General features: G+C 38.8%; 1 protein-coding gene across 1 annotated transcript in view; it reads right to left on the bottom strand.

Annotated features, from left to right (window-relative positions):
• The window catches only part of fn1a (fibronectin 1a), a 31,518-nt gene extending 6,895 nt beyond the window's left edge, over positions 1–24,623 (bottom strand). The window contains exons 1-39 of the mRNA XM_082176460.1: positions 24,298–24,623; positions 23,969–24,094; positions 23,678–23,815; positions 23,446–23,577; positions 22,803–22,940; positions 22,374–22,532; positions 22,031–22,228; positions 21,738–21,920; positions 20,987–21,163; positions 18,991–19,146; positions 18,769–18,897; positions 18,419–18,562; positions 15,915–16,036; positions 15,612–15,780; positions 15,259–15,444; positions 15,014–15,142; positions 14,264–14,353; positions 13,964–14,164; positions 12,301–12,579; positions 10,889–11,152; positions 10,697–10,791; positions 10,362–10,530; positions 10,182–10,268; positions 9,604–9,795; positions 8,857–9,129; positions 7,300–7,491; positions 7,103–7,192; positions 5,817–6,083; positions 5,604–5,720; positions 4,786–4,950; positions 4,527–4,682; positions 4,288–4,401; positions 3,254–3,523; positions 2,079–2,266; positions 1,594–1,681; positions 1,334–1,513; positions 1,143–1,232; positions 710–898; positions 472–561 (exon numbers count right to left, since the gene is read on the bottom strand). Of these exons, the coding sequence (XP_082032586.1) occupies positions 472–561; positions 710–898; positions 1,143–1,232; positions 1,334–1,513; positions 1,594–1,681; positions 2,079–2,266; positions 3,254–3,523; positions 4,288–4,401; positions 4,527–4,682; positions 4,786–4,950; positions 5,604–5,720; positions 5,817–6,083; positions 7,103–7,192; positions 7,300–7,491; positions 8,857–9,129; positions 9,604–9,795; positions 10,182–10,268; positions 10,362–10,530; positions 10,697–10,791; positions 10,889–11,152; positions 12,301–12,579; positions 13,964–14,164; positions 14,264–14,353; positions 15,014–15,142; positions 15,259–15,444; positions 15,612–15,780; positions 15,915–16,036; positions 18,419–18,562; positions 18,769–18,897; positions 18,991–19,146; positions 20,987–21,163; positions 21,738–21,920; positions 22,031–22,228; positions 22,374–22,532; positions 22,803–22,940; positions 23,446–23,577; positions 23,678–23,815; positions 23,969–24,094; positions 24,298–24,427 (6,262 nt within the window). The 5' untranslated portion in view covers positions 24,428–24,623. The remainder of the gene's footprint in view (positions 1–471; positions 562–709; positions 899–1,142; positions 1,233–1,333; positions 1,514–1,593; positions 1,682–2,078; positions 2,267–3,253; positions 3,524–4,287; positions 4,402–4,526; positions 4,683–4,785; positions 4,951–5,603; positions 5,721–5,816; positions 6,084–7,102; positions 7,193–7,299; positions 7,492–8,856; positions 9,130–9,603; positions 9,796–10,181; positions 10,269–10,361; positions 10,531–10,696; positions 10,792–10,888; positions 11,153–12,300; positions 12,580–13,963; positions 14,165–14,263; positions 14,354–15,013; positions 15,143–15,258; positions 15,445–15,611; positions 15,781–15,914; positions 16,037–18,418; positions 18,563–18,768; positions 18,898–18,990; positions 19,147–20,986; positions 21,164–21,737; positions 21,921–22,030; positions 22,229–22,373; positions 22,533–22,802; positions 22,941–23,445; positions 23,578–23,677; positions 23,816–23,968; positions 24,095–24,297) is intronic.
• Positions 24,624–24,974: the final 351 nt, after the last annotated feature.

The raw sequence follows: 24,974 nt of genomic DNA, 5'->3' as shown, positions 1-24,974 counted from the left end.
ATAGCCTAAGGTGTATATATAGCGTTTTGCAAAAAAAAAAAAAAAAAAAAAAAATTGTTGTTATGTTGTGTATGTTCTGGCCAAAACTAACTCTTAAAATCTTATTATTATTAATCAATCTTTGTATATACTATTCCATATATTTATGATGTATTGTTTTTTTAACCAATTTAAGATGTTTGACAATGTTAAGATAAATATGTTGCATTTTGGCATGGTTTTTGATTTATTTATGAACTATTTATGGACATAAAATTAAATAAAAAATATCCTGGATTTGAAGAATATTGTGTCCCTGGCCTTCACTGAGCTCAAGTAATAGTTTAATGTACAAAAAATCGTGAATGAACTTGACTGTTGATGTCTTAAATAATAATGTCAAATAACCAACATTTCTCAAAATGGATATATCTCGTTTTGCAACGAAACTCTTCATATATAAAATAAAAAGGTTAATAAAGGTGTACTTACGAGTTCTTGCCTTTCCAGTCAGTGGAGTGCTTCTCTGAGCATTATTTAATGCAACAATCTTGATAATGTACTCAGTGCCTGGTTTCAAACCTACACGTACAGACCACAAAAATGTTGGTTTACTAAAAAACAGCGAATTCAATGGCGAGCTGTCTAAAAAAAAGTTTAAATAAATTTAAATAAGGAGAAACAAAAGGTAGAACATTATGAAAAGGCATAAACTGAGAAAAAGCAGTACCAGAGATAAAAGCGAAGGTCCTGCCAGCCTGGGGTCGAGGGGTCAACTCTTTAGGACGGTCTCCAGCCTCCTCATATGTCACGTAGTATCCAGTGATAGTGCTTCGTGGAGCCTCCCAGGTGAAGGAGATCGAAGTAGAAGTCAGAGAGGTGAAATGGAGGTTTGTAGGTGGGCTAATAACTGGTTTCGCTGAAAAAAATTAAAATAAAGGTGCAGTCTGTAAGAATGACAACTAGTGGTCGAAATAGGTACTGCAGTCGAATTCAAAATATCGGAGATCGTGGTTTTTCAGAGAAACGAGTGTGTGAACTTAGCATGTTTCTGCAATATATGCAAACAAATTATGGTATTTTTATGCTTTAGTAGAGTGAAAAAGTTACATATAGCACCTTTAAAAGTAATTATATTATATTATTTTATATTATACATGTACCTGTAGTAGCTGTAAGGGTGAAAGGGTCACTACGTCCATTTTCACTCAGCGTATAGATATTGATCTTATAAACGGTTCCTGGCTCCAGACCTATAGGACACAGAATCATATGATCATAAAATTATGATTTGCCAAGCAAATGATGCAGCCTGTTATATAAGTTGCTATAACTGTGTGGAGTTTTACAGTACCAGTAATCGTGTAGGTGCGTGAATCCGGTTCAATGGTTCTCTGGATAGGATTATGGCCGCCCATGGTTGGTGTGGCTTCTACCAGGAAGCCTGAGATAGTCTCGGTCTTAGAGCGCCAGGTGAGAGTGATGGAGGAGTCCTTCACATTGGATATACGGACACGTCGAGGTGGACTGATGTCTGGGAAAATGAGATCTAGATTGAGTTTTGCCCAGCGCACACATGAAGAATGTGGGTCTGATTTAGGAGACGTGGCTTACTGTCAGGTGTTGTGACTTCTCCCTTGACACGACGGCTGGTGAGAGAGTTCTTCACACCGTAAACCTCCACTTCATAATCAGTGCCAGGCTATAAACACGCATACAAGGGGGAAAAAATGAAGCTAAGCCTTGAAAACGTGCTCCACAAAATACCATATAATTTTCTGAAACAATCTGGCGAAGGCTTTAATCTTTGATCTATCCACTGACCAAAATGACAAGGTAGATGTACAATGTGAGGTTTGCCTGATGAGGATTAGCATTGCTCTCTGAGTACCAGTAACCCACAACCACAGCTAAAATCAAGAGTAAATGCCTCAAAACTTGAGGAACAGCTGTTTCAATAGTGATCTTTCCATGAAACCCCTCAGTGCTGTTTATAAGGGCTACTTTCTAGCAAAGACTCCAAGGAATGACGTAGTTTGTTCTACACTAGCTACTTGTTTTGAGAGAAGGAACTTCTCCAGTATGAGATGGTTATTCACCATGAGTCCAGTGGCGTGGAACTCAGTGGAGTCAGGGGTGATGTTGTCCTCTTTAGTGGGGCCGTTCTTGCTCTTGGGGGTGATGGCCACACGGTAACCCGTCAGCCTGGCGTTAGAGGAAGACCAGGAGACAGTGAAGGATGTTGGACCCACCTGGGAGAAGTGCAGACTGGTGGGCCCGGGAATAGCTACAGAAAGAAAAGAGAATATTAAAAGAAACATTAATTATATTACCAGATTTTTCTGAAGAACATTGCTGATTGCTAGGTGGCAAAAATAAATAAATAACTAAATTTTTTGAGTCTCTTATGCTCAACAAGTCTGCATTTATTTGATCAAAATACAGTAAAAACAGAAATATTGTGAAATATTATTACAATTTAAAATGTATAATACGTATTAAAATGAAAATTAGTTAATGTAATTTATTCCTGTGAATTTTCAGCATCATTACTCCAGTCTTCAGTGTCACATGATCCTTCAGGAATCATTCTAATATGCTGATTTGATGCTCTAGAAACACTTATTATTATTATCAATGTTGAAAACAGTTGTGCTGCTTGATATTTTTGTAAAAATCGTGATACATTTATTTTTTCAGGATTTTTTTTTTGACAAACAGAAGGTTTAAAAGAACAGCATTTATTCGCAATTTTAAAATAACAAAGGTCTTTACTGTCACTTTTGATCAAATTAATGCATCCTTGCTGAATAAAAATATAAATTCTTCCAAAAATGTAAATCTTACTGACCCCAAACATTTGAAATAATAATAATAATAATAATAATAACCATACATAATAGGTAGCCTCATTCATATTCATGTTTCAAGATAAGTTTATAAATCTTGCATCATTGTATCAATCATTGGATCAATGATTTTACTGTAGATATCATTCATGTTCATAAAACAGTGGAGAACTTATGCATCAAATATTTATAGTGCAAACTGATTAAATGTAATAATAAGCATTACTACTACTACTAATAATTAATTAAAATAATATATATATATATATATATATATATATATTTAATACACTGATTAAATAAAAATTCTATATTAATACAAATATTGAAAATATGATTATGCATGTCAATAATTATTATAGTTAGAAATATAAATGCACGTCGGTGGACATGTTATTAAATAGTGCAGTTGCTGAATGTAATACCTGTTGTCTGAGTGCCCACTAGAGGAGGGCTGGGGGTCCGGTCATGCAGTGCGATGACTTTAACAGTGTATTCTGTGCCCGGTCTGAGGTCACGGATCACTGCAGACTCCTCATCTCCATTCGGGACAGGGAACAGCTCTCTCTCTCCCTCCTCAGGACTGTAGTACAACACTCTGTACGAGGAGACCACGCCATCGGGACTCTCCCAGGAGATGCGCATGGAGGTTGAGTCCACGTCACTGAAGGACAGGTCTTTGGGTTTGTCCACCGCTAGAGAGAGAAATATTTGAAACTATGAATTCATTTGTTTCAATTAAACCTGATGTCATTACATCTGCACTGTTTACATTGCAAGCACTTTTTTAATATTTACAAACAATTAATTAATAGTGAATTGATACCATGTTTTTGACACTTTCGTGTCTTTTTAATATCCTTTGTGAAATTTAAGTGTGCTAAATTGTATACTGAATGTTCACTTGTAGTGCACCTCAACCCTAAAAGCATTAAAAAAATTATAATATAAAAAAAACTGTAAAAAAAAGGTTTACTTAAGTGTACTTCATGACATTCGTGACTATGTTTCGTAACACACTTTTGTGCACATTTTATAATATCAAATTAAACATTAACTTTAAAAGTACATTTTAAATTATTATGTTTTAACAATCTTTAGTTGTGCTATAAAGAAGTGCACTTATTTTGATGTGCTGACTAACATTCTGAAGCACATGTGAAGGACTTGATTATAATTTAAACTGTAGTGTGTTATTCTGTATTGCATTTAAACTTAATTTTGAACGAGTCAAAAAAGCACTTTAAGGTTCAGCTAAATGCATTTAATATACATGTAACCTATAATAGATTTTAATTTAATTACGATTAACATGCAATTAAGTTTATGATAACATTATTTTAAAGTATATTATTTCTAGTACTCTCTCTTTTTAAAAGTATACTAAAGTGTACTTCTGTTTCATAAGGGATCCGATCACTTTCATCCTTCTACTATTTTTCTCAGCTTGTACACCTACTTGTGAGTACATTTTCGACCAGAGGGGGGCTCTCTCCGTCCTGGCCCAGGGCGTAGACGCTGACGGTGTACTCTGCTGTCGGCATCAGGCCAGAGAACGTCATTTCAGTCTGGTCTGGATTTACACATAAAAAAACCACACACACAAACTTAACTCTCACTTTGACAACATTACTTCCTTCATTTCAAATGTACATAAGAGAAGGCACAACACAATAGTTGTATTGAGAGTGATATTACCTGGAGCCACCACTTCAGAGAAAACGGGTCCCTGTCCATTTAGTGGAGTTCCTGTGACACGATATCCTGTGATGGGACCAACTGCCGGACTCCAGCGTACAGTAATAGTGTTGTCCTTCACGTCAGTCACCTCCATCCCTGGTGGAGACTCAATATCTGTTTAAAGAAAAGAAGTCCATTTATACATTTTTGACTTCCTAAATCCTTAAAAAAAGTCTGACAAACTAGTGAACAAAGATTCTCAGATGCGTTGGTTTACCTGTTCTATGTATAACATGGATGGGGGTGCTGGATGCAGGGCTGTCCCCTCTGCCGGTCACAGCGTAAACGGTGACGGTGTAATCGGTGCCTGGACGTAGGCCTTCAATAGTGGCAGTAGACTGGGAGCCGGGGACAGTAAATTCCAGAGGAGCGTCAAACCCTCCTGCATGGGAAAAATTTGAATGATTTAGCCAACGGCAGACACAAACTCTTCACACCAACACAGATATTCAGTGCAAAAATTGGATGAATGACCGTTAATGCATCTGTTCACATCAGACCATCACGAGTATTTGCACACTGTCAATGCAACAGTTTTTTTTTGCAGAGAGAGGTTGTAATCACTTTTCTATCGCACTGTGAATACAGCTGGCCCACTAAACGAATAAATGAACGTTACATTGTTATTTTTAGATCTAAAATGTTTTAACACTTAATTTACACGTAACTCCAAAAAGATTATTGCAAATACATGTAAGGTAAGTGCAAATGTGTGGTGTGTAAGCTAAGCTATCAGGCTAATTGGGTATCTGTATGCTATGCTAGTACGTAAGCAAACTAAAGCAGGCAACAATGGCAGGAAAACATGCAAATACTGAAATGTAAACTTGCGTAGCGCTTTGTGTCCCAAAGTAACCAGGGTATTTATGCACAGAGAGTGAATTAGTATTTGAATTCAGTCCGTCTACTGCTTTTTTACAAACTGGTCTGAACAGACAATCACATGCGAAAATCGGACAAAAATGTTGCCCGAATATTCGTGTTGGTGTGAACTCAACAACATTATTTGATCAACAACAGGATCCAATGACCTACCTGACTCTCCGTGTGTGATCCTGTAGTACCTCACAGTGACCGAGGGGGCGTCCCAACGAACTGTGATGCTGGTTGGTGTTGAGGAAATGACTTCCAGGTCAGTGGGGGCATCAGAGACTAAGAGAAATAGTGATGAGAGACAGTTAGTACTAATAAGATCTAAAGTGAGCCTCAATGAGAAGTCAAAAGAGAGGAAGAGATGTAGCAGCATACTGGTAGACTGGGTTCCAGTTAAAGGCAGACTCTCGCGGGATCCGCTGACGGCATAGACGTTGATGCTGTACTCCGTCTCCGGGGTCAGGCCTGTGAGGGTGAAATGGCTTCTTGATGGGGGCAGTCTCTCCTCCTTAGCACGCCCCCCACTGGTCATTTGGTAGTGGATACGGTATCCAGTGATAATGGCCTGAGGAGCCTGCCAGCGCACGGTGAAGGAGTTGGTGCCGACATCAGAGAACTGCAGGCCGACAGGAGCGTCAAAGACTGTGAAGTAAAATGCATGACTTAGTCAACCAATGAAACAGGCTTGAAATAGGATGGTCCCGTTTGTTAAGGAAACCCTTCCTAAAGCTATATATTTTCATATTAAAACCCATATATGCTGTTTGAGACAATAAATAAAATGTAATAAAATAAGGACATAAAATTAAAATAATTAAAGCATTGAAAAAATATTGAAATAAAAGGTAACACTTTACTATAGTAATAACAGTAAATTAACCATAATTACAAGCAACTAACCCTAAACCAAACCCTATAGAAAGGACATGTAGTAAATTCATATTATTTAGTACCTATTTGTGTAATTACACTGTAATGACTTCACCTATTTTAAAGTGTCATGTTATGGTGTAATTATATATTTAAGTGCTGAGTAATATTAATTAACCACTTGTACTTACCATAGGGTTAAGGTTAGGGTTTGGTTTAGGATTAGTTGCATGTAATTATGCACAATTTACTGTTATTACTATGGTAAGTACATCATGTAACATATATAAAGGACACGAGAAACTTTAATTAAAATTTCTTGTATCGAATTTTTCACAAATATTGTTCCAGGCAAATACAGTTGATGGTCCTAAAAATTATTGATTTAGAGAACCCTGATTTAACTAAAAGATTCATTTAACATTGTTTTAGGACACTAGATAGAAGAGCTGATATTTATAGATGATATATATAGATGATATTTCATGATATACCAATACCAATTTACATGCCACAGTAAAAAACAATCCTTAAAATATTCAAAAGTTCATAATAAATGTATAGATTAACAAATAACATTCTTGGAAATGGAAATCTCCACTTGTTAGTTTCTTTTTTTTAGCTGGCATTTTTTTATGTTTTCTAAAACTTTAAGGGATATTTCATTTCATTTCACGCACAGAAATAAAAGGGTAATTACAGTAACAGAAATTTGTTCGGTCTACGCTAAAACCATATCTCCCAGAATAGAACATATTGCCTGCGTCAAAGCAAAAAATCATCATTATTACCTGTTCTCTGAGTGCCAATCGCAGGTGAGCTCTCTCTCTCCTCATAGACACAAATCACACTCACCAGGTACTCAGTGTTGGGAACAAGATCTAAAAATCACACAGAGAGACTCATTACTAACACCTTTTCAATAGTGGCACTAAAGACAGGACTGCACAAACAAACATAAATCAATTCTGCTGTGAAAGTCACGTACGGTGAAGAACGACAAAATTTTCGCTTCCTTCCACAGTGCGCTCAGTGGTGTCATCGTCATCATCGATCGGATGATAGTGGATGATGTAGCGACTGATATCAGAGGATTTGGGGACCTGAGGGGCATTCCAGGACACCAGCATACTGTCTGGAGTCACTCCACTGAAGGACAGGCCAGATGGGGCAGGGACAGCTAAAAGAGGCAAGTGCAATATTTTTTATTTCCATTTAAAAGCAGCTGTGTATTGGAAGCATCAAACATTGATAAAACATCTACAAGAATATAATGAAATATTTTCAGTGTCCCATTTGTGGAAGGCTCTCAAACTGTGTTATTTTAGTATTGTTTATATACTATTATAGTATTTTTATTTCAGTTTTTTTAAAGCAACCGGTGGAGGACAGAATTTGAAAATGTCTATGTGAAAAGCAGAAGTCACACATATTGATGCCATTTGGGTCTACACATCAGTTTTCTCCAGACAAAAAGAGAGTGAGGAAGAAAAAGAGACATAAAATAGTGTGGTAGAGAGAGGAAAAAAAATAAAAGAGTAAGAAGGAAAGAAGGATAAAGTGCTGCAACAAGAAACAGCTGCTAGTTTTTCCTCAATCCACTTTCAAACAGGGATATGGCTGCCATATGTACATAAAGAAACACTGTAACAACAAAGAGCAGGAATGTTCAACAAGTTTGAAGACACAGATTTACTGCACATTCATTTGGGCCAACAGGTCATTAAATTCACAGGTTTTCCTTCACTTAAAGGTGCACAAAATATATGTCTTTTTTGTACTATATCCATTTTTACTCTCAAAAAACCTCCAACTCTAACCCGTTTTTTTTTTTTTAACATGCATTGCCGGTCAGACATTTTGTGTCAGTAAGACTTTTTTGGAAGGAGTTGATGCTTATTCACTAATGATGCATTAAATTGATCATAAGTAAGAGTAAATACATTTATAATGTTACAATACCTGTATATTTATATTCAAATAAATGCTTTTGAACTTTTAATTTAACAAAGAATCCTGAAATAAAATCACGGTTTCCACTAAAATATATTAAGCAACAACAATATAAATAATATATTATCATCATTAAGCATCAAATCATCATATTAGAATGATTTCTGAAGGATCATGTGACACTGATGACTGGAGTAATGATGCTGAAAATTCAGCTTTGCGTTACAGGAATAAGTTACATTTTAAAATATATTAAAATAGAAAACAGTTAAATTGTATAAATAATTTATAATAATAATTTAAAAAAAAATACTATATTTTTTAACAAATAAATGCAGCCTTGGTGAGCATAAGAGACTTCTTTCAAAAAGATAAAAAAAAAGTCTTACTGATCCAACACCTTTGAATGGTATAGTATAGAAAGAAATAAAGAAATAGTTTGGTGTAAACAAAATTATTATTATTATAAAAAAAGCCCTGTTTGGAGCCTTAAGGCTTTTTTAAAGCCTTATTTTTCATCATACATGTATGTAAAGTCTTGGAGACATTTTGTTCAGCAATGTTTTCCCTACAAGTTCCCCACACTCTTTACCTGTTTGCTGGGTGATGGTGATGGGTTCACTCTCTCCGTTTTCCGTGACTGCGGTGACGGTGATGTCATAATCAATACCGGGTTCCAGGCCGTGCACGGTGTAAAACCCTGTCGTGGGCTCCACAAATTCAACAAAGATTGGGACACTGTCCCCTGCAGCCAACACCGTGATGCGGTAGCCCGTAATGGCGGTGGAGTTAAGAGGACTCCAGCTGAGGCCAATAGTGGAGTCAGTGATGTTGATGAATTTGAAATCAGTTATTTTGGGCACATCTGGGGAGGAGAGAAGGTGCCAGTGGCCCAACACAGACAGAGACACAACACAGAGTGGCGGAGGTTAGTCATCGGCCCAAAAGACATGGCTCATGGTTCATTTTGTGAATGCTGAACCATGGAGAGAGCATTAGGAATTTGTGATATGAGTATATAATATCAGAGTCAATATAAAAAAAAAAAAATTAAAATACAGACCAAAATTGTGAAAGAAACTGAGCTCTTATGTTCTGTTTGCCAAAATCGGCTGCCAACAGAACCATATGCTGATTTTATTGTTGCTTCACATTTTTTGGTCATTATTGAGAAAGCAATGTGTATTTGGCAATCAGCATGTTCTCTGTATTTAATGCCTCAATAGGCATTAAAAGCAAGTACTGCACTGATTACAATACACATGCTTTAAGCAAAGTTACTGATGCAAAATTATTGAGTTACGGGGTGATTTGTCTCTCAAAAAGCTCTTATGCCTACCCGGAGTCACAGTGCTGGAGACAGGAATGCTCTCCATGTCATCCTTCACAGTAAACACGCTGACATTATACTCCACTCCTGGACTCAGGTTCTCTAAGGTACACGAGTTATGTCCCGCCTTCACAAACTCCTCCACAGAGTTCCCTTGCTGTCCTTTGGTAGGGGTGCAGGTCACTCTGTATCCCGTGATGTCTACGGGAACAGAACAGGCGTTGCCAAGGGAACACATGAGCTTATTTGAGAGAGTGCTTCACATTCTTTTATTACACAGTAATCCTGCATTTTTTTTATTTTATTTCCATGACTTTTCAAGCTGTTTGTAATTACTGGAACACTGTCGCTGCGCCGAAATCGAATACCTCCCTACTATATACTATGCAAAAAGAGTACGCCAAAAGAGTAGCATGTCCAAATACATAGTATTCACGATTTGATTGACAGCAGTGGTCTTAGAGGCAAAGTGGTTCCGAATGAGGAGTATGTTATGAATATCTTGTGCATGTGTGAAAAAAAATCACATGATATACAATAACTTACGCACTTGAAAAACGTGATGGCGCCCCCCCCTTGATACTAACCTGGGATTTTAGCATCGTTCCACTGAACAGTCAGCTCTCCGGTGTTCGGGTTGGACTCCAGGTTCAGATCCGTGGGTGGAGAAAGAGCTATAGACAAATAAAACAGTATGAGAAATTTCTCTCTCACACTCCCACATCTTTAATAAGCTCAACATAATAAGAACAGAAAAATGCGCTTACGAGTGACCACCCGTCGAGTGATGGGGTTGCCGATCTCATGACCGCTGATGACCGGCTGGACGCTGTAGGTGTACTCAACTCCAGGGGTTAGACCTGAGATGAGGACACTACCAGACTCGGAGATCTCATCCCTAGGGGCTTCTCCGCCTTGGCTGGGCCTCACGGTTAACTGCAGAGCAAAATGAAAGCATAAACATTGTGCATTGAGGGCGTCAGAATGTGAGAAATGTCAAAACCCTGTTTCTCAAGAGTACTTTCTCACAGTAGCCGTTAAAGCAAAAAGTAATGGCCTATAGCTGCTTCAGTGCCTCTGGTGTGTTTCAACGGTAACCTACCTTGTATCCAATTTTGGGCACAGGGATCCAGGAGACAATGATGGAAGTGTCTGTGACATCAGTGCTGAAGTAAGGAGCATTTCCCATTGGCTCAACTAAAAGCCAGAAAATACAGAACAATTGCTTTAGAACTTGTGGTTAATGATTCGTGAATGTATTTGGAAGCGTTTTGACAGGCAAACAGAAACTCACGTGTGGCGAATGTGGCGAGGGACCCCTCACTAAGCACGTTGCCTTTTTCTGCATGCAGAGTGGCAGTGTACACCGTATCAGGCTGCAAGTTGAGGATGGTGTACTGCGACAAGCGGGCGGGAATACGCAGCTGTTTGGGGTTTGAGCCCTCAACAGTCAGGAAAAGTCTGTAACCTGTGATTTGAGCCCTGGGAGGTGACCAGATGATTACAGTACTGTCCTCGGTAATGTTAGTGAAATGAATATCGGTGGGTTGGTCAGGCTCTGTGAAGAGAAAGATGTACAAGGTTAGCACGCATCATAGTGCCAAAAATGGTTACACTTTATTTTGATGGTCCTCTTTAGATATTCTATTGACAATAAGTAACGTTGCACCTACTTGTCAACTAACTCTCAATAGAGTATAAGTTGAGTAGACTGTTAGGTGTATGGTAAGGTTAATAGAATAAGGGGTTAGGGTTAGAATAATGTGGCATGCACTTGCAAAGTTAATTATAGTAAGTAGAATGTCTGTTGGGGGACCATCCCGATAAAGAGTTAGTAGATTTTAAGCACAGTCTACACATACTCTAATGAGAGTTAGTTGACATGTAGGTGAAACATTACTTATAGTCAACAGAATGTCTAAAGGCACAAAGCCGATGGTTGGCCATCTCACAACGTCTAGTTTTTGCGTTAGCGGCAGTTTGCCCAATTTAGCATGTTGAAATTTGGCGTTGGGGCCGTTGGTGAGAGTGGGAACCCTGATTGGATGTTCAGTTTAGTGAACAAGTCAGAGCATGGGAATTAAAGCGAAAGTGATGAAAGAGCAAGTAAGTCAAGACGGCACAGACAGAAGGCTGATCTAATGTTATGTTATCCTACCCGTGCATTCCAAAACGTGAATATTTTCATAACAACATGAGCCGAATAAATTGAAGAAAGTTATCAACAGAACTGATATTCAAAATGGCAAGCAAGCACTGATTTGTTTACGTTTTGTATATCTCCATATATCTCATATATATCCTTGTTTCGGTTTCTCCTTTTGAATGATGAATATATACTATTGATACCTGCTGATATAAACAGTTAATTCCTTACACGCAGGCGCAGAACGCATGTGCTAGTTTACAGTCGGCTTTAGTCTGTGCTGTGTGATCAAGCGCAGCTTTTTGGTCCAGACGCAGCCGACGCGAGGCGACAACGCCGGTTTTCGACATAACTAGTTCTTTGAAATAGGCTTTTTGTATCAAAATAAAGTGTTACCCCAAAAATAATAGCAACACTGAGCCAAGATTTTTTGTATTGTAAAATTATCAAATTGCTTTTATTATATTTTATTATATTATATTATATTATAATGTTGTTTCTCAAATATATATTTTTTTATATTCATTTATTTATTTTTGTAGAAATGTAGCTTTTCTCACTTGTAGCTTGCTCTCCAACCAGTGGCTCGCTCTCTTCACCCGATTTGAGAGAAAAGATGAAGAAACGGTAGAGGGTTCCAGGGTGGAGGGGTGTGATCTCAGCGTAGGTGTTCTGTGTCACTGGGAGCGGGAATTCTCTCTCGGTCAATCCATCTGCACCCACCTCACCCACAGAAACACGGTACCCAGACACCTCAGTGGATGGACGGCCCCAGGTGATTGCGATCTTAGAGTCAGACACCTCATAGAACTGCAGATCGGTTGGAGAGGGAACTTCCTCTGTGGGTAGAAAAAAAAAAAAAAAAATTCTTCAGTCAGACCTTGGAATACTATGGAAAAAGTGTCATGCTATTCTAATGCTTTCAAGAAATAAAAGGTTGCTCCTAAACAAAACATAACCATGACCCTTTCTACCTTTTTGAGTCACAAACCTGATTCTGAGTGACCTTCCTTTGAAGGGCTTAACTTTATTGTAGCCTCTCATTCAGACATGTGTTTACCATTCTGTAAAAGTTGCTCATCTGAGCAAAGGAATTCAGACACCCAACCGACAGACCAGACGGCCTGACAGGGAAAAGAATAATAGGCTTTCAGGACTGTTTGTTTTAGAATCAGCCATAATATTACAGCAGACATCAAAAACCTCATTACATGTAAAGCCGAACTGTTGAACCCTTTTTGACGCATTTGCACCTTCGAAGAATCAGAGCATACTATAAAAGTCAATGGGAATATGTATTAGATAAAACGTTCTCATTGAGACTCAGACAGTGTTTGTAAAGTTGCAATGTTTGCTGATTTTCCAGATCAGTATGAAACAGTCAGAACTCTGTCATTTTCTCCAAGCCAGTCCCCACAAAATCAAAATCCACACACTTTCGACATATTACCCTATAAGGATTCACAGGCGTTTGGACGCCGACTCGCTGACTCAACTCAAATGTGATCTTATCTTTGGGCTGCCAGACAAAACACCTAAATCTACTCAAAAGAAAACAATAAAAAGACATTTATGGCTTGATGACATCATGCTATGTTTCCACTGCACCCCAAAGATCAAACCATTTGTTAAACAGAAGTTATTATCTTCAGATGTATCCTGACACACATCTGAGGTCATGTAACACATCTCTTCTTTAAAGATGTGGGTGAATCTCATAAAACCTGTCAAGAACAGGTCAATGTCATAATTCACCCCAAATCAAAAATAAATATGAAATAATTGTAACTAAATAAAATAGAAGCCTATTTTAGGAACATCACAGATTTTTGCAATGTCACACCATTATAAATTATATAAAGTATTTTATATATATATATAAAATACTGTATGTAATTTATATTTATATATATATATATATATATATATATATATATATATATATGTGTATATATATATATATATATATATATATATATATATATATATATATATATATATATATATATATACACACACACACACACATATATATATATATATATGCATACACATAAATGAAGACAGTAAATGATGAAGACAGTTTTAGGGGACAATGTATTTAAATGTCACAATATTAAAACTCTTAATGGTCAGAAAAATAGGCTTCATTCTTTATGTAAAGTGTAATTTCCTTTTTTTTATCCATGTTTTTCAAGATTCACCCATGAAGTGATTTCATACCTGCCAGTGGTTCTCCAGCAGTAGTGACCTGAACAAAAATAGGTTCACTCTCCTGACTCTCTTCCACGGAGTAGATGCTGATGTTATAGAGCAGACCAGGGCGGAGGTCACCCAGGGTCACTGAGGTGGCAGTGTTAGGCAGGTTCAGCTCAGTGCTGCCAGAACTGCCCTCTTCAGATGGGGTGTACACCACACGGTAACCTAAATATACAAGATATACACTTATCATCTGTATTTTGTGTACAATTTATATATAGGTCACATAATGGTTTGTTTTTACTAAAGACAGCCTGTGTTTACCCGTGATAGGAGCCACAGGTTTAGACCAACTGATAACCAAAGAGGTCTCCCCCACATCCTCCACTTCATGATCAGAAGGAGCATCAGGAGCTGTGGAAGCATTAGCCAAAACATAAGCTAAAATTATCACATCATCATACAATCAAAAACTGCAAGTAAGAGTATTTGTAAGTGGAAGATGTTGTGGAGTTGACTTTTTACAGCAGTGAAATTTCTGACATAAACATGCTTGAGATTTAAGTTGTTAGACATCATTTAATTGTTTTATATATTATATTATATTATATTATATTATATTATATTATATTATATTATATTATATTATATTATACAGTCTTTTATCAGAAGTGAACAAATGAAATGAAACATTTGCCATATTCTTATATCTTTACTTAAGATGAAAATAAAGACACAAATATAAATTGTAGAATTTAATATTGGTATTTTTTACCCCCTTTATGCTTTTTAGGGCCCTGTTTACACCTGGCATTAAGATGCATTTTTGGTTGATCAGATCACAAGTACACAAGGGACATACATACCAGTTTACACCTGGTGTTTTAAAGAACACGCCGAACACGTGTTAGAAATCAGGAATGGTGAGAGAACATTGCGCTTGGTGTGTTTTTCTAAAATATGTCAAGTCATATATGGCTTTCCCAGTAGGTTCAAGTTTTATAATATTATAAAGAGGATGAAAGAGGAAGAGGGAACAAGAAAAACCAAGAAAGACAGAGAGAAAGGGTTCACCTGTAGTCTGGGAAGTGGTAAGGATCAGGTTGGGTTCTCCTTCTCCGGTCACTTCATACACATTTACAGTATACTTTCTTCCTGGGAGAAGTTCACTGATGTTCACGGATGTAGCCGAATGAGGAAGGTCTGGAAACGGATAATCAAGTTAACATTACAAACATTGACATCTTTAACTTCCACAAATGAATTGTGGACTAATTTGACTAAACCAATGACACTACACTTGAGATGCACATACTGACCCAAGACCATGGGCTGTCCTCTCTGGCCTCCCTCCTCACTCAGCTCATATTCCACCCTGAATCCAGACACTGTGTCAGACGCAGACACCCAAGAGATGACGAAACTGCTGGAAGTGATCTCAGTCACAGACTCAGAGGTGTCCACCATCGGAGGGGGCTGGGTGGTAAATCCCTCAGAGGTAGCCACTAGGGAGGTTATGGAAAGGGGTACATTAGCAAACATGCTCTTAAACATGCTGTTTTTGGATACACTAAGTTTCATTTAAAAACTTGCTGATGAATAATTATTTATGCTTGAAAACTGTGGTTTCACAAATGCATGCACATGCACGTTTAATGAATGAATAGCCTACATGAGCCATGCACTGTGGAGAAATCAAAGCGAGTGGATTCTCTACGTCCGAAACGCAGGATGCTGATGAGTTGGCCCTCGTAAGTGACTCCTGGCTTCAGTCCTGCGATGGTGTATGAGTTCAGATGGCCTGGAATAGTGACCTCCATCCATTGGATATGGGTGTTTTTCTGTTTAAAATAAGTAAGTTGCAGCTCAACTATCACACACTATTGAATGTTACACTATTGAATGACTACAGACTTCAATTTGATTAAAAGAGCAAAGGGCCACTAAAGTTTATAGCGTCTCAAAAGAGACTCACCGGTCTCCATTTGAGTATGTACTGTGTGATGTGTGCAGAAGCCGGGGCGTTCCATTGGATGGGGTGGGAGTTGGGCTGGTTGCCAGATTCTGATATAATCACCTGGACTGGACGATGACCACCTGATAGAGGTATATAAAATATTCCGAATTTAAATAAGATTTACAGCCAAGAGCACCTGTACTTGCAAATTACAATACGTAAAATGTCTTAAGAGAATACCATGCCAGTAGCTCATCATGCTAATACTATAAAACAACAAACACAGAGTATTTGAACAGTGTTTTCACAACTCGCATATTGAGAACAAACCGAGATGTTTTCTGGCCTAAAAAATACATTAAGGTGTTCTAGGAAAGAGGGGAAAAAAAATAGTTTGTAGCGTTAGTGTGTTCTGTTCCTTTTGGGAAACGCTGAAATGGGAAACGTAGCACTAGCTTGTTAGATTCTTACCACAGTTTCAGCACTAAGACATGAGGATGAGAGGACCACCACCACCGTCTCAGGCTTTCAAACCTTTAAATCCAGAAACCCTCAGCAACTTTTCTGAAGTGATAAATCTCTATTATTTACCAACAAAGTTTCTCAACACTGTTTTTAAAACTCATTTTTCTTCAAGTGTCTTGTAGCCTCATATAGCAATATCCTCAAATTGCTTCTGATTTCAATCTGGTCCCCATTTCTCCCAATTACTGCCATGGGGGTAGTCTGTGTACAACACTTAAAGTTCACTTAGTCTGCATTACGTTCCGCCAGCCTCCACCAGCCTCACTCCCACTGTTCCCAGCCTTCTCACAGCTGGACGCCATTACTGAGGGATATTGCTTTGGGGTTGCTTTCACTCAATGAGCAAAGGGAGCACTTCTGACCCCAACAAGCTCTCACAAAGAGGAAAAACTTTATTAATGCAGACCTTGTCAGATCTTGTGGGGGAATTTAGTGGTTGTGTATAAATACATATTATTAACAACACATTTATTTTGTGATAAAAAGGAATGGATTAATATAAACAACATTCTGTACTGGTCATTAGTGATGGGCAATATGACCAAAATCACGGTAATGGTACAAAAACGTAGTTTTATATCATATTATATGATATTCACTATACCGTTCAGAAGTTTGGGGTCTTCTTTTGGAAGAAATTGAAACTTTTACTCAGCAAAGGATGCATTACATTGATCAAAAGTGACAGTAAAGACATTTACAATATTATAAAAGATTTATATTTCAAATAAATGCTGTTCTTTTGAACTTTCGATTCACCAAAGATTTCTGAAGGATCACGTGACACTGAAGACTGGAGTAATGATTACTGCAATTTCAGCTTTGCCATCACAAATTAGATTTTTAAAAAAATTATTATTGTAATTATATTTTCACAACATTATTGTTTTTTGCAGTGGTTTTTATCAAATAAATGCAGCTTTGGAGAGCATAAGAGACAAACATTTTTTTTTTAAATCCGACCCCAAACTTTTTAAACGTAGTGTATAGATCACATAACAAACCAACAAATGATAAGACAGCACAGAACCAGCTTTATATGATCAAAATAGGACTCAAAACAATAGTGAATTACAAATATAACTGGATGAGCCATTATTTGAAGTCATCATTAAATAGGCAAAATATGCACAACAGGCCTGGCATGGCATTGTGCAACACGTCAAATTAAAACCACACCCAAATCAACAAAGCTGGAAGAGTATGCTATAGTTTTCTTCTTAATCTTGGATGCATTTTTTTTTTTTACATGACCAGTTAACATGTTTCTGTTTAGCAGTGTATGAGTATCTGTATACTGATGTCTACATAAAGAATTGCCTTCAAGGATAAATAAAGTTAAGTTTCTACCGTCATTCCATCCAGCCCTAGTTGTTGATTTTCCTCTACAAAAGTTCGGAGGCAACCATTAACAATGGAAAGTACATAATCTCTGAATTACTTTACAGATGCTGTGCAAGCAGAAAAAGTAACAGGTTTGGTTGAAATTCAAACTAATTCTCAACACAGGACGAAATAAACTCAAAGACAAACAAACAGTGCCAAAAGGGCTGCAGGGGGTGATTTAGACAGCTGTGTTGATTGGGTGTGTGCCTTTCTCCATCCAGGGAACTTCAAAAGAACAGACGGCAAACACAAGGCATGGGCCCACCCAAATCAAGGTGTGGATGAGGGCATCTTAAAACCAACATCCTTGATTTCAAACGCTGCCAGAGGACGAGCATTTGTCCGTTGTAAAAGAAAAGATCACAAGGAAGAGCAAATCCTAAATCACCACTCCAACAAAACACCTGGGAGAAATGGCAAACAGCACACTTGCTCTCAGTAAACATCTGGAAGCCTTTGACTTCCAAACCTCTCCCCACCCATGCCCACAAGACTACTTATAGCAGTGCACGGTGTGACCCACATACTGTGTGTGTGCGCGCGCGCGAGAGAGAGAGGGAACATGTGCCTCATAAAAAAAGAAATCTCTCAAAAAGATGCAGTTTACTCACCAGAGAAAGACTGCTGAGGCTCGCAGCTCATCTCTCCAATGCCATTTCCATAGCAGTGACATCTGTAGTGGATTCCCTGAATGAGTTTGTCCCAGGACTCTCCAATCTGATAGAACACTCTAGTCTCGGGCTCTTGGCACTGATCTGGAAATGGAAATCGGAGTAACACGGTCATTTTCCAATCATTAGCTCGGTCATTTATAGGGAAAAAGGCTAAAACTGCTAATCCTAAGGCTACAATTTAGAGGAAGAGGCACTCTAATTGTTTCAAGAAAAGTTCATTTAAGCAAATGAAGACAAATTATCCATTTCAGTTCTAATTGATGAAACTATAGATGTGGTTGGCTCACCAATAGCATCACACTTCCAGCGTCCACGGCCTTGACCAAAACAGCTGCAGTTCATCATGTAGCCCTCCTCATGCTGTTTAGTGAAAGTCTGATTTACTTCATAGGTCAAATTATCCACAATGCACTGGTCTGAAAGAAGAAAAGACATTCATGAACATATAAATAATAGATACATATTTCCTATAAACTCATCACTTACAAATGGGAAATGACAACGCTCACCTTTGATTTGAGAGTAGGCAATGCAGCTCCATTCCCCACGGCCATTGCCCACACACGTACAGCGCATCATGTGACCCAGAACATCATGGCGTCTGTCCCACTGATCTCCCAGACGATACATCACACCCTCGCCAGTGGTACACACCTCCTCATGAGCTGGTGGAAACCCATCAACATCAACATTATTCACAAACCTTCACATTTAAATTCTCCTCAACTGTCCCTAAAAATTTAAGGCGGTTTAGCCAATGAGACAAGAACATATCTCTATTTGTTTTGGAAGCACTTGAGGACCTTTCCCAAAAACCACCCTCTAACTCCTTCAAAGAACAACATTAAAGGCCCGTTCACATAAAAAATAATAACAGTTGTCTTTATTGTTGTAGTTTTAGTTATTATCTTTGGTGTGAATGGGCCGATGAGAACTTGAAGGAGTACCTAGGCCTGTCACGATTATCGATTAATCGTTTGATCCCGGTTATTTGATCTAATTGCAATTATTATTACAATCAAGGACCTTTCTTCATATGGAATGAAGTTTTGAATGGAGGGATAGAAAGCGCTCTTCATTTGTGTTCCGAAAGCGAGCGAAAGTCTTACGGGTTAGGAAACGACATGAGGGTGAGTGATTAATGACGGAATTTTCTTTAAATCATTAATCACATTTATTTGTATGACAATTAAACGTCAGCACAAAATGCAGAATCCTGACAGGACTAGGAGTGACATATGTAGCTTTTAAGTGAACACCAAATTTAATAATTTAGCTTGAGGAAGAGACCAAATCCAGTTAATTGAGTTTTTAATGGCCAAAAGAGTAATTAGGGGGTCAATTAGGGTCAAACAGCTAAAACTCAATTATAATGACCATAGATCCATTAAGCTCAAGGCAGTTCCTCACAAACGGCCTCATTGTTTCAACTGGGATATCATTGATTGGTGTATCTGGTTAATAAAAGAGGATGAGAGTGAGGAAATATCTCCAAGGTTAAGAGTGGAGAAGGCTACACAGCTGCCCTGGAGAGCAGCCAGATACAGTATATATGCTTCACTGCCAGCCAGACTCTGGTCCAAAGCCAACCTCTCTCCGTCTGCAGCCCCGCACAGCTGAGGGGCCACGGCTATCACATACGGGCAGAAATCCGTGCTTAAACAATAGCTGCAGCTTCCAAAGTACACGTTTTTAAAGTTCTTTTCCACATTGTTCACATTCAATAGGGCAAGTAATATATTACTTATTATACTAAAAAAAAAACTAAAAAAAACTGTTGATGCATGACAATGGTTCCTGTGTTGAGACAGAAATCCCTACCCCCTACAAAACAAACACGTCAAAGAAACACAAAGAGCAGCTCTGGTTTCAATCTATGTCAGATCACTAAATCTCATAAACTCCCCAGGGTTTGCCTGGCTCTAACTGGCACCCTGGTGACAGAGACACCCATCAAAGCTCAGGCAGAATGAGGTGTTTATGTAAATATGGCTGAATAGGTGCGGAGTGATCTTTATTCCACGTAGTTAACGTCCTCATCTTAACTGTTACCAGATCTTCTCCAGCACAGACCACAAAGTAATTGAAAAAGCAGTGAGACACATGAAAAGTCACTTATTTTATATATTCAGTCTTTTTGCTGATATTCCTCAAGTAAGGAAAAGCATGGGACATGGACTGCAACGTTCCTCAATATCTTAGTAGATAAAATGATTTCCTCAATGCACGCTATTAAGAACCAGGGCTGTGTTTCCCAAAAGTTCCCACCAATGGCCTCTACGATCAACTTAGGTAACGATACTTTTGGGAAACGCAGACCTGGATAGCAGTGGATACTTAAAGGAATAAAGTGCCTTTATAACATTATAGTTCTCCATCTTCTTATGTGCCAAACTCCAGTCAAGTCCTAACCTGTTACTATCTCTCTCTCTCTCTCTCTCTCTCTCTCTCTCTCTCTCTCTCTCTGGCTCCAACATTTATTGCTAGTGTAAAACTGGCACTTACCTGCCATGGGACAGAAGCCAAACCGCTGCTCTTGGTCATAGTTATAAGTTGTGCCGCACCACTTCATGCCATCTCTCCTGCCGTCAGCGGTGCAGTCGGTGTAGTTACGGCCGTTGAAGAGGAACGGGAACTGACAGAGTGCACCATTGGAGTTTCCTCCTCTGGTTGTGACCATAACTAAAAATAAAGATATTTACCAGTGAAAAACTGTAGCAGTTCCAAGAAGAGGTTTTGACTTTCTAAAAAATGACAGGGATAATCCCTCAAAAAAAACCTGGGGTTAAAAAAAGAGCCTGCTTATGGGTACATGGCTCATTCAGGGCTTGAACCAACAACCTAGAACCAACTGTCCTGTGCTTTAACCACACCACTATACATGACACAAATAGTAAAAAAAAAAAAGAAAGACAAAAAAGATGTAGATATGAAAAAATCTAATGAAAATCAAAGTAGATATCCTTTTTTTAAGAATTGCACTAGCAGTTTTAAAGAAATTAATGCTTTTATTCAGCAAAGATGCATTGAATTGATCCAAAGTGACAGTGAAGGCATTTATAATGCAACAAAAATCTATTTCAAATAAATGCCTGTTCTTTACAACATATTAAAAATAGAAAACTTTAAATTGAATAATATTTTGCAATAGTGTTTTTACTGTATTTTTGATCAAATAAAATCCTTGGTGGTCATAAGACACAAATAAAAACCTTACCGAGCCCAATCTTTTGAATGGTAGTATATATACACTTACCATGGTTGTTGGTACAGAAGGAGTACTTGTAGTCCTTTTCAAAGTCAGATGAGGTGCTGCACCAGAGCTGCCCATCACTGCGTCCCTCGGACGTGCAGGAGTAGAATGTTTTCCCCATGAACACAAAAGGGAACACACACGGCTGCCCACCTGAGGTCCCACCATACACCTGGGACTGGCTCTCTATGCACACATGAGAAAAGAGACAATGATTTTTTTTTCTTTTCTAAATGAACAGCAGCAGATTCAATCACATAAAACCGCAGACAAACCTGATGAATAAAGACACTAACCTGACTCTTCACAGCTGACACCATTCCCTAAGCATGTACACAACATCTGTTTGCTGCCTTGGGTCTTGATCCACCGCATTCCCAGGGCGTAGGAAATGCCTGCGTCTGTGACACAAGATCCCTCCGCGGGGTGTTCAGGCACCCCCTGTGGCTGGTACACCACAGGCTGGACATTGGTCACCACACGAGACCCAGTCCCTAGAGCACAAAATAACACATTAGGATACACATTTTGTCTCTACATCCATACACTGATTCTCAAGGCCACTGCAAACTAGTAGGGGGTATTTATTTCAAGATTTCACATTTTTTAATTAATGTAACAAAAATGTGAGGTTCTTACCCAGGCTAGTGGTGTGCAGTGATGCATGTCTCTCACACTTCCACTCTCCACGTCCATTTCCAGTACACAAACACTGTAGCACATTTCCACGAGAATCTGTCTTGCTCCACGTGTCTCCGATCCGGTAAGAAGTGCGTGTGTCCTGGTCGTTACAGCGGTCTGTGATGCACAAACAATCATACAATGCAGACGTTTCTCATCAGAAACCATGTTGTGGTTCTTCATCACAAACAAAATAACTGGTTAATAAAACACAGTAAAGTTAAAGTTTTTCCCTCTCCTGCCCAGTTAAAAAAAGTTATTGCGCTGATGCCAGAGGTTTAAATGCACTTTGAGTGGATAATTAAAGTGAAATCCAGTTGGACAGATGGAAGGGAGTTTTGTGTGGTTTGGACTGTTCCACTACTCTAAAAGGGGTGGCGTTCTTACTTCTGGATGTGCATGTAATACGTCCACTTCCTTCTCCAAGGCAGGTGCAGTCCACCATCATCCAGCCTTGGTAGGGTTTCTCCCAGGTCTCACCAACCATGTAGGACATGCCAGCTGTATTGTCGAAACAGCGCTCCGCTATCAAGCAAAAGTATAAAAAGGGTTTAATAACATGATGTTAGTACTACTACTAATATGACACATCTAATTTCCTTTCCATCATGAACAAAACCACTGTAATTAATTTAAAGAGCCCATTAAATAACTTGATAATTGCAGATTCTTTCTTGTGTCAACATATTTCATATTGAAACTGGAACTTTGGGCGGGACATATTGAAGGGCAGATCAAAAAAAAAGTTTGTTATGAACCATGATTTGCTACTTGCTAGTCGATTACAGATGGTATTAAGGCAAGAGAGATTCTCATTCTAGAGAGTATTTGATTGGACAAAAATCTGTGTAGTGCAAGATGAGTCATCAATTATTTAGGTCCATTTTCCTGGAAGTGAAAATAAATTTTAAACGCATATATCTGCTAAATATAATATGCTAATAATGTTTAAAAGTATACCATCATATATATCAAAGCAGACACAGAAAAAAGCCTCAGCTTGATAGTGTCTTTAAATGGCCAAACTCACCAACAGGTTTGCAGGTCCACTCTCCTTTCCCATTTCCCAAACAGACGCACTCCAGCATGTAGTCTCCAGTGTCATGGGGTCTCTTCCATGTGTCTCCAATCTTGTAGGAGTGCCCTCCCTCATGACAGCGGTCTACAACAGAGTCCAAGAAGGTAAACAGCAGCACAACTCCCAAAAGTATAATTCCCAAAGTGCGGTTAAGTACAGTGAAGGAAAGTTCCAGTCTACCCACTTGCAATGGTGCAACTGATTTTCCCTTTGCCAGAGCCAATGCAAGTGCAGTCCCAGATCATCCCATCCTTGGGCCTCTCATAAGTCTCTCCAACCCGATAGGAGCGAGTGTTTACTTTATCATAGCAGGTCTCTTCAGCTGGGAAAAGACATGGACTCTTTGTTCTTCATACTATTCAGTACTTCAAACTTGACTTGTTATATATCTATATGGTTATTAATTAAACCAAGTCAGGAAACATTAATTCCAGTGCTGAGTCCCAAAGAATAAAACCAATATAAAGGCACTCACCATCAGGCTTCGATTTACACTTTATACCAGAAACTCCATGACAAGTGCAGATCAGTGTGCTGCCCAGATAACTGCGCTCCCATTGCTCTCCAACTCCATAAAACTGACTATTTTCAACACAGCCATCTGCAGAGGACACAACAAAACCCTTCTGAGCTCTAAAATAATTGAACTTTCTCAACAAAAAAACAACGATCACACAAAGAATAAAACCCGAATCCCTAGAGTAAATTTTCCAGCTTTTACGTAACAATTTGCGTGCGTAAAACCACTTAATTGCCCATTTCAAAACAATCAAAACAAAAACAAACAAATGGAGGACCGCATACCTTGTGACACGGATGACACCGAGTGTTCCTGAGCTTGTCTCCTATGTTTCCCCGTTCCTTTCGGCATACACTGCACAGTGCAGGCGAGCAAAGCCACTGCCAACGCCGTGCCCAACGGGCCACCGGTCATTTTCACAGGTGAGATGAAACAGTAAGTAGTCAAGCCTTCCTTTCCAATGGAGGTTCAAGGAGACGCAGTAATACACTGGCTGCGGGATTCAGGGTCACTACAGCCGCTTTCAGTCTCCAAGTTCCCTCTGTGTGTTTCCCTCCCTGTGCCTGTCCTGCCCCTCCAGCTCTTGCGCACACCTCTGCGGAGAGCTCAGATGTGCGGAGCGCTTTTATTTGACCTCAACATTCCGCCCTGGAGGAGGAACTACCCGTGCACACGCGTATGAGAACGTCGACTAGCCATGCACACAGACACCCAATCTGAAGCTCGCTTTTTGCGTAAAAAGTTTAAGATGATACTGAATCCAAAGCTGGCGCTTGCAAACAAACATTCTCAGTGCAGTGTACTTGGCTTTTGTTTTATAAATATTGTTAATCCAACACGCCAGTGTTCAATAATGACCCAAATCTGTCCGTTTAAGGAAGCCTTTGACTACTAATCTAATAGAGATCATGCTACAGTTGGAGTGCATGAATGTCCAATGTCCCGTTCACAGATGGTTCAG

This window comes from Leuciscus leuciscus, assembly GCF_965113295.1.
Source record: "Leuciscus leuciscus genome assembly, chromosome: 7".
In the NCBI taxonomy this organism is placed as follows: domain Eukaryota; kingdom Metazoa; phylum Chordata; class Actinopteri; order Cypriniformes; family Leuciscidae; genus Leuciscus; species Leuciscus leuciscus.
The sequence above is the reverse complement of the archived record's forward strand: the minus strand, read 5'-3'. Positions and strand labels throughout refer to the sequence as shown.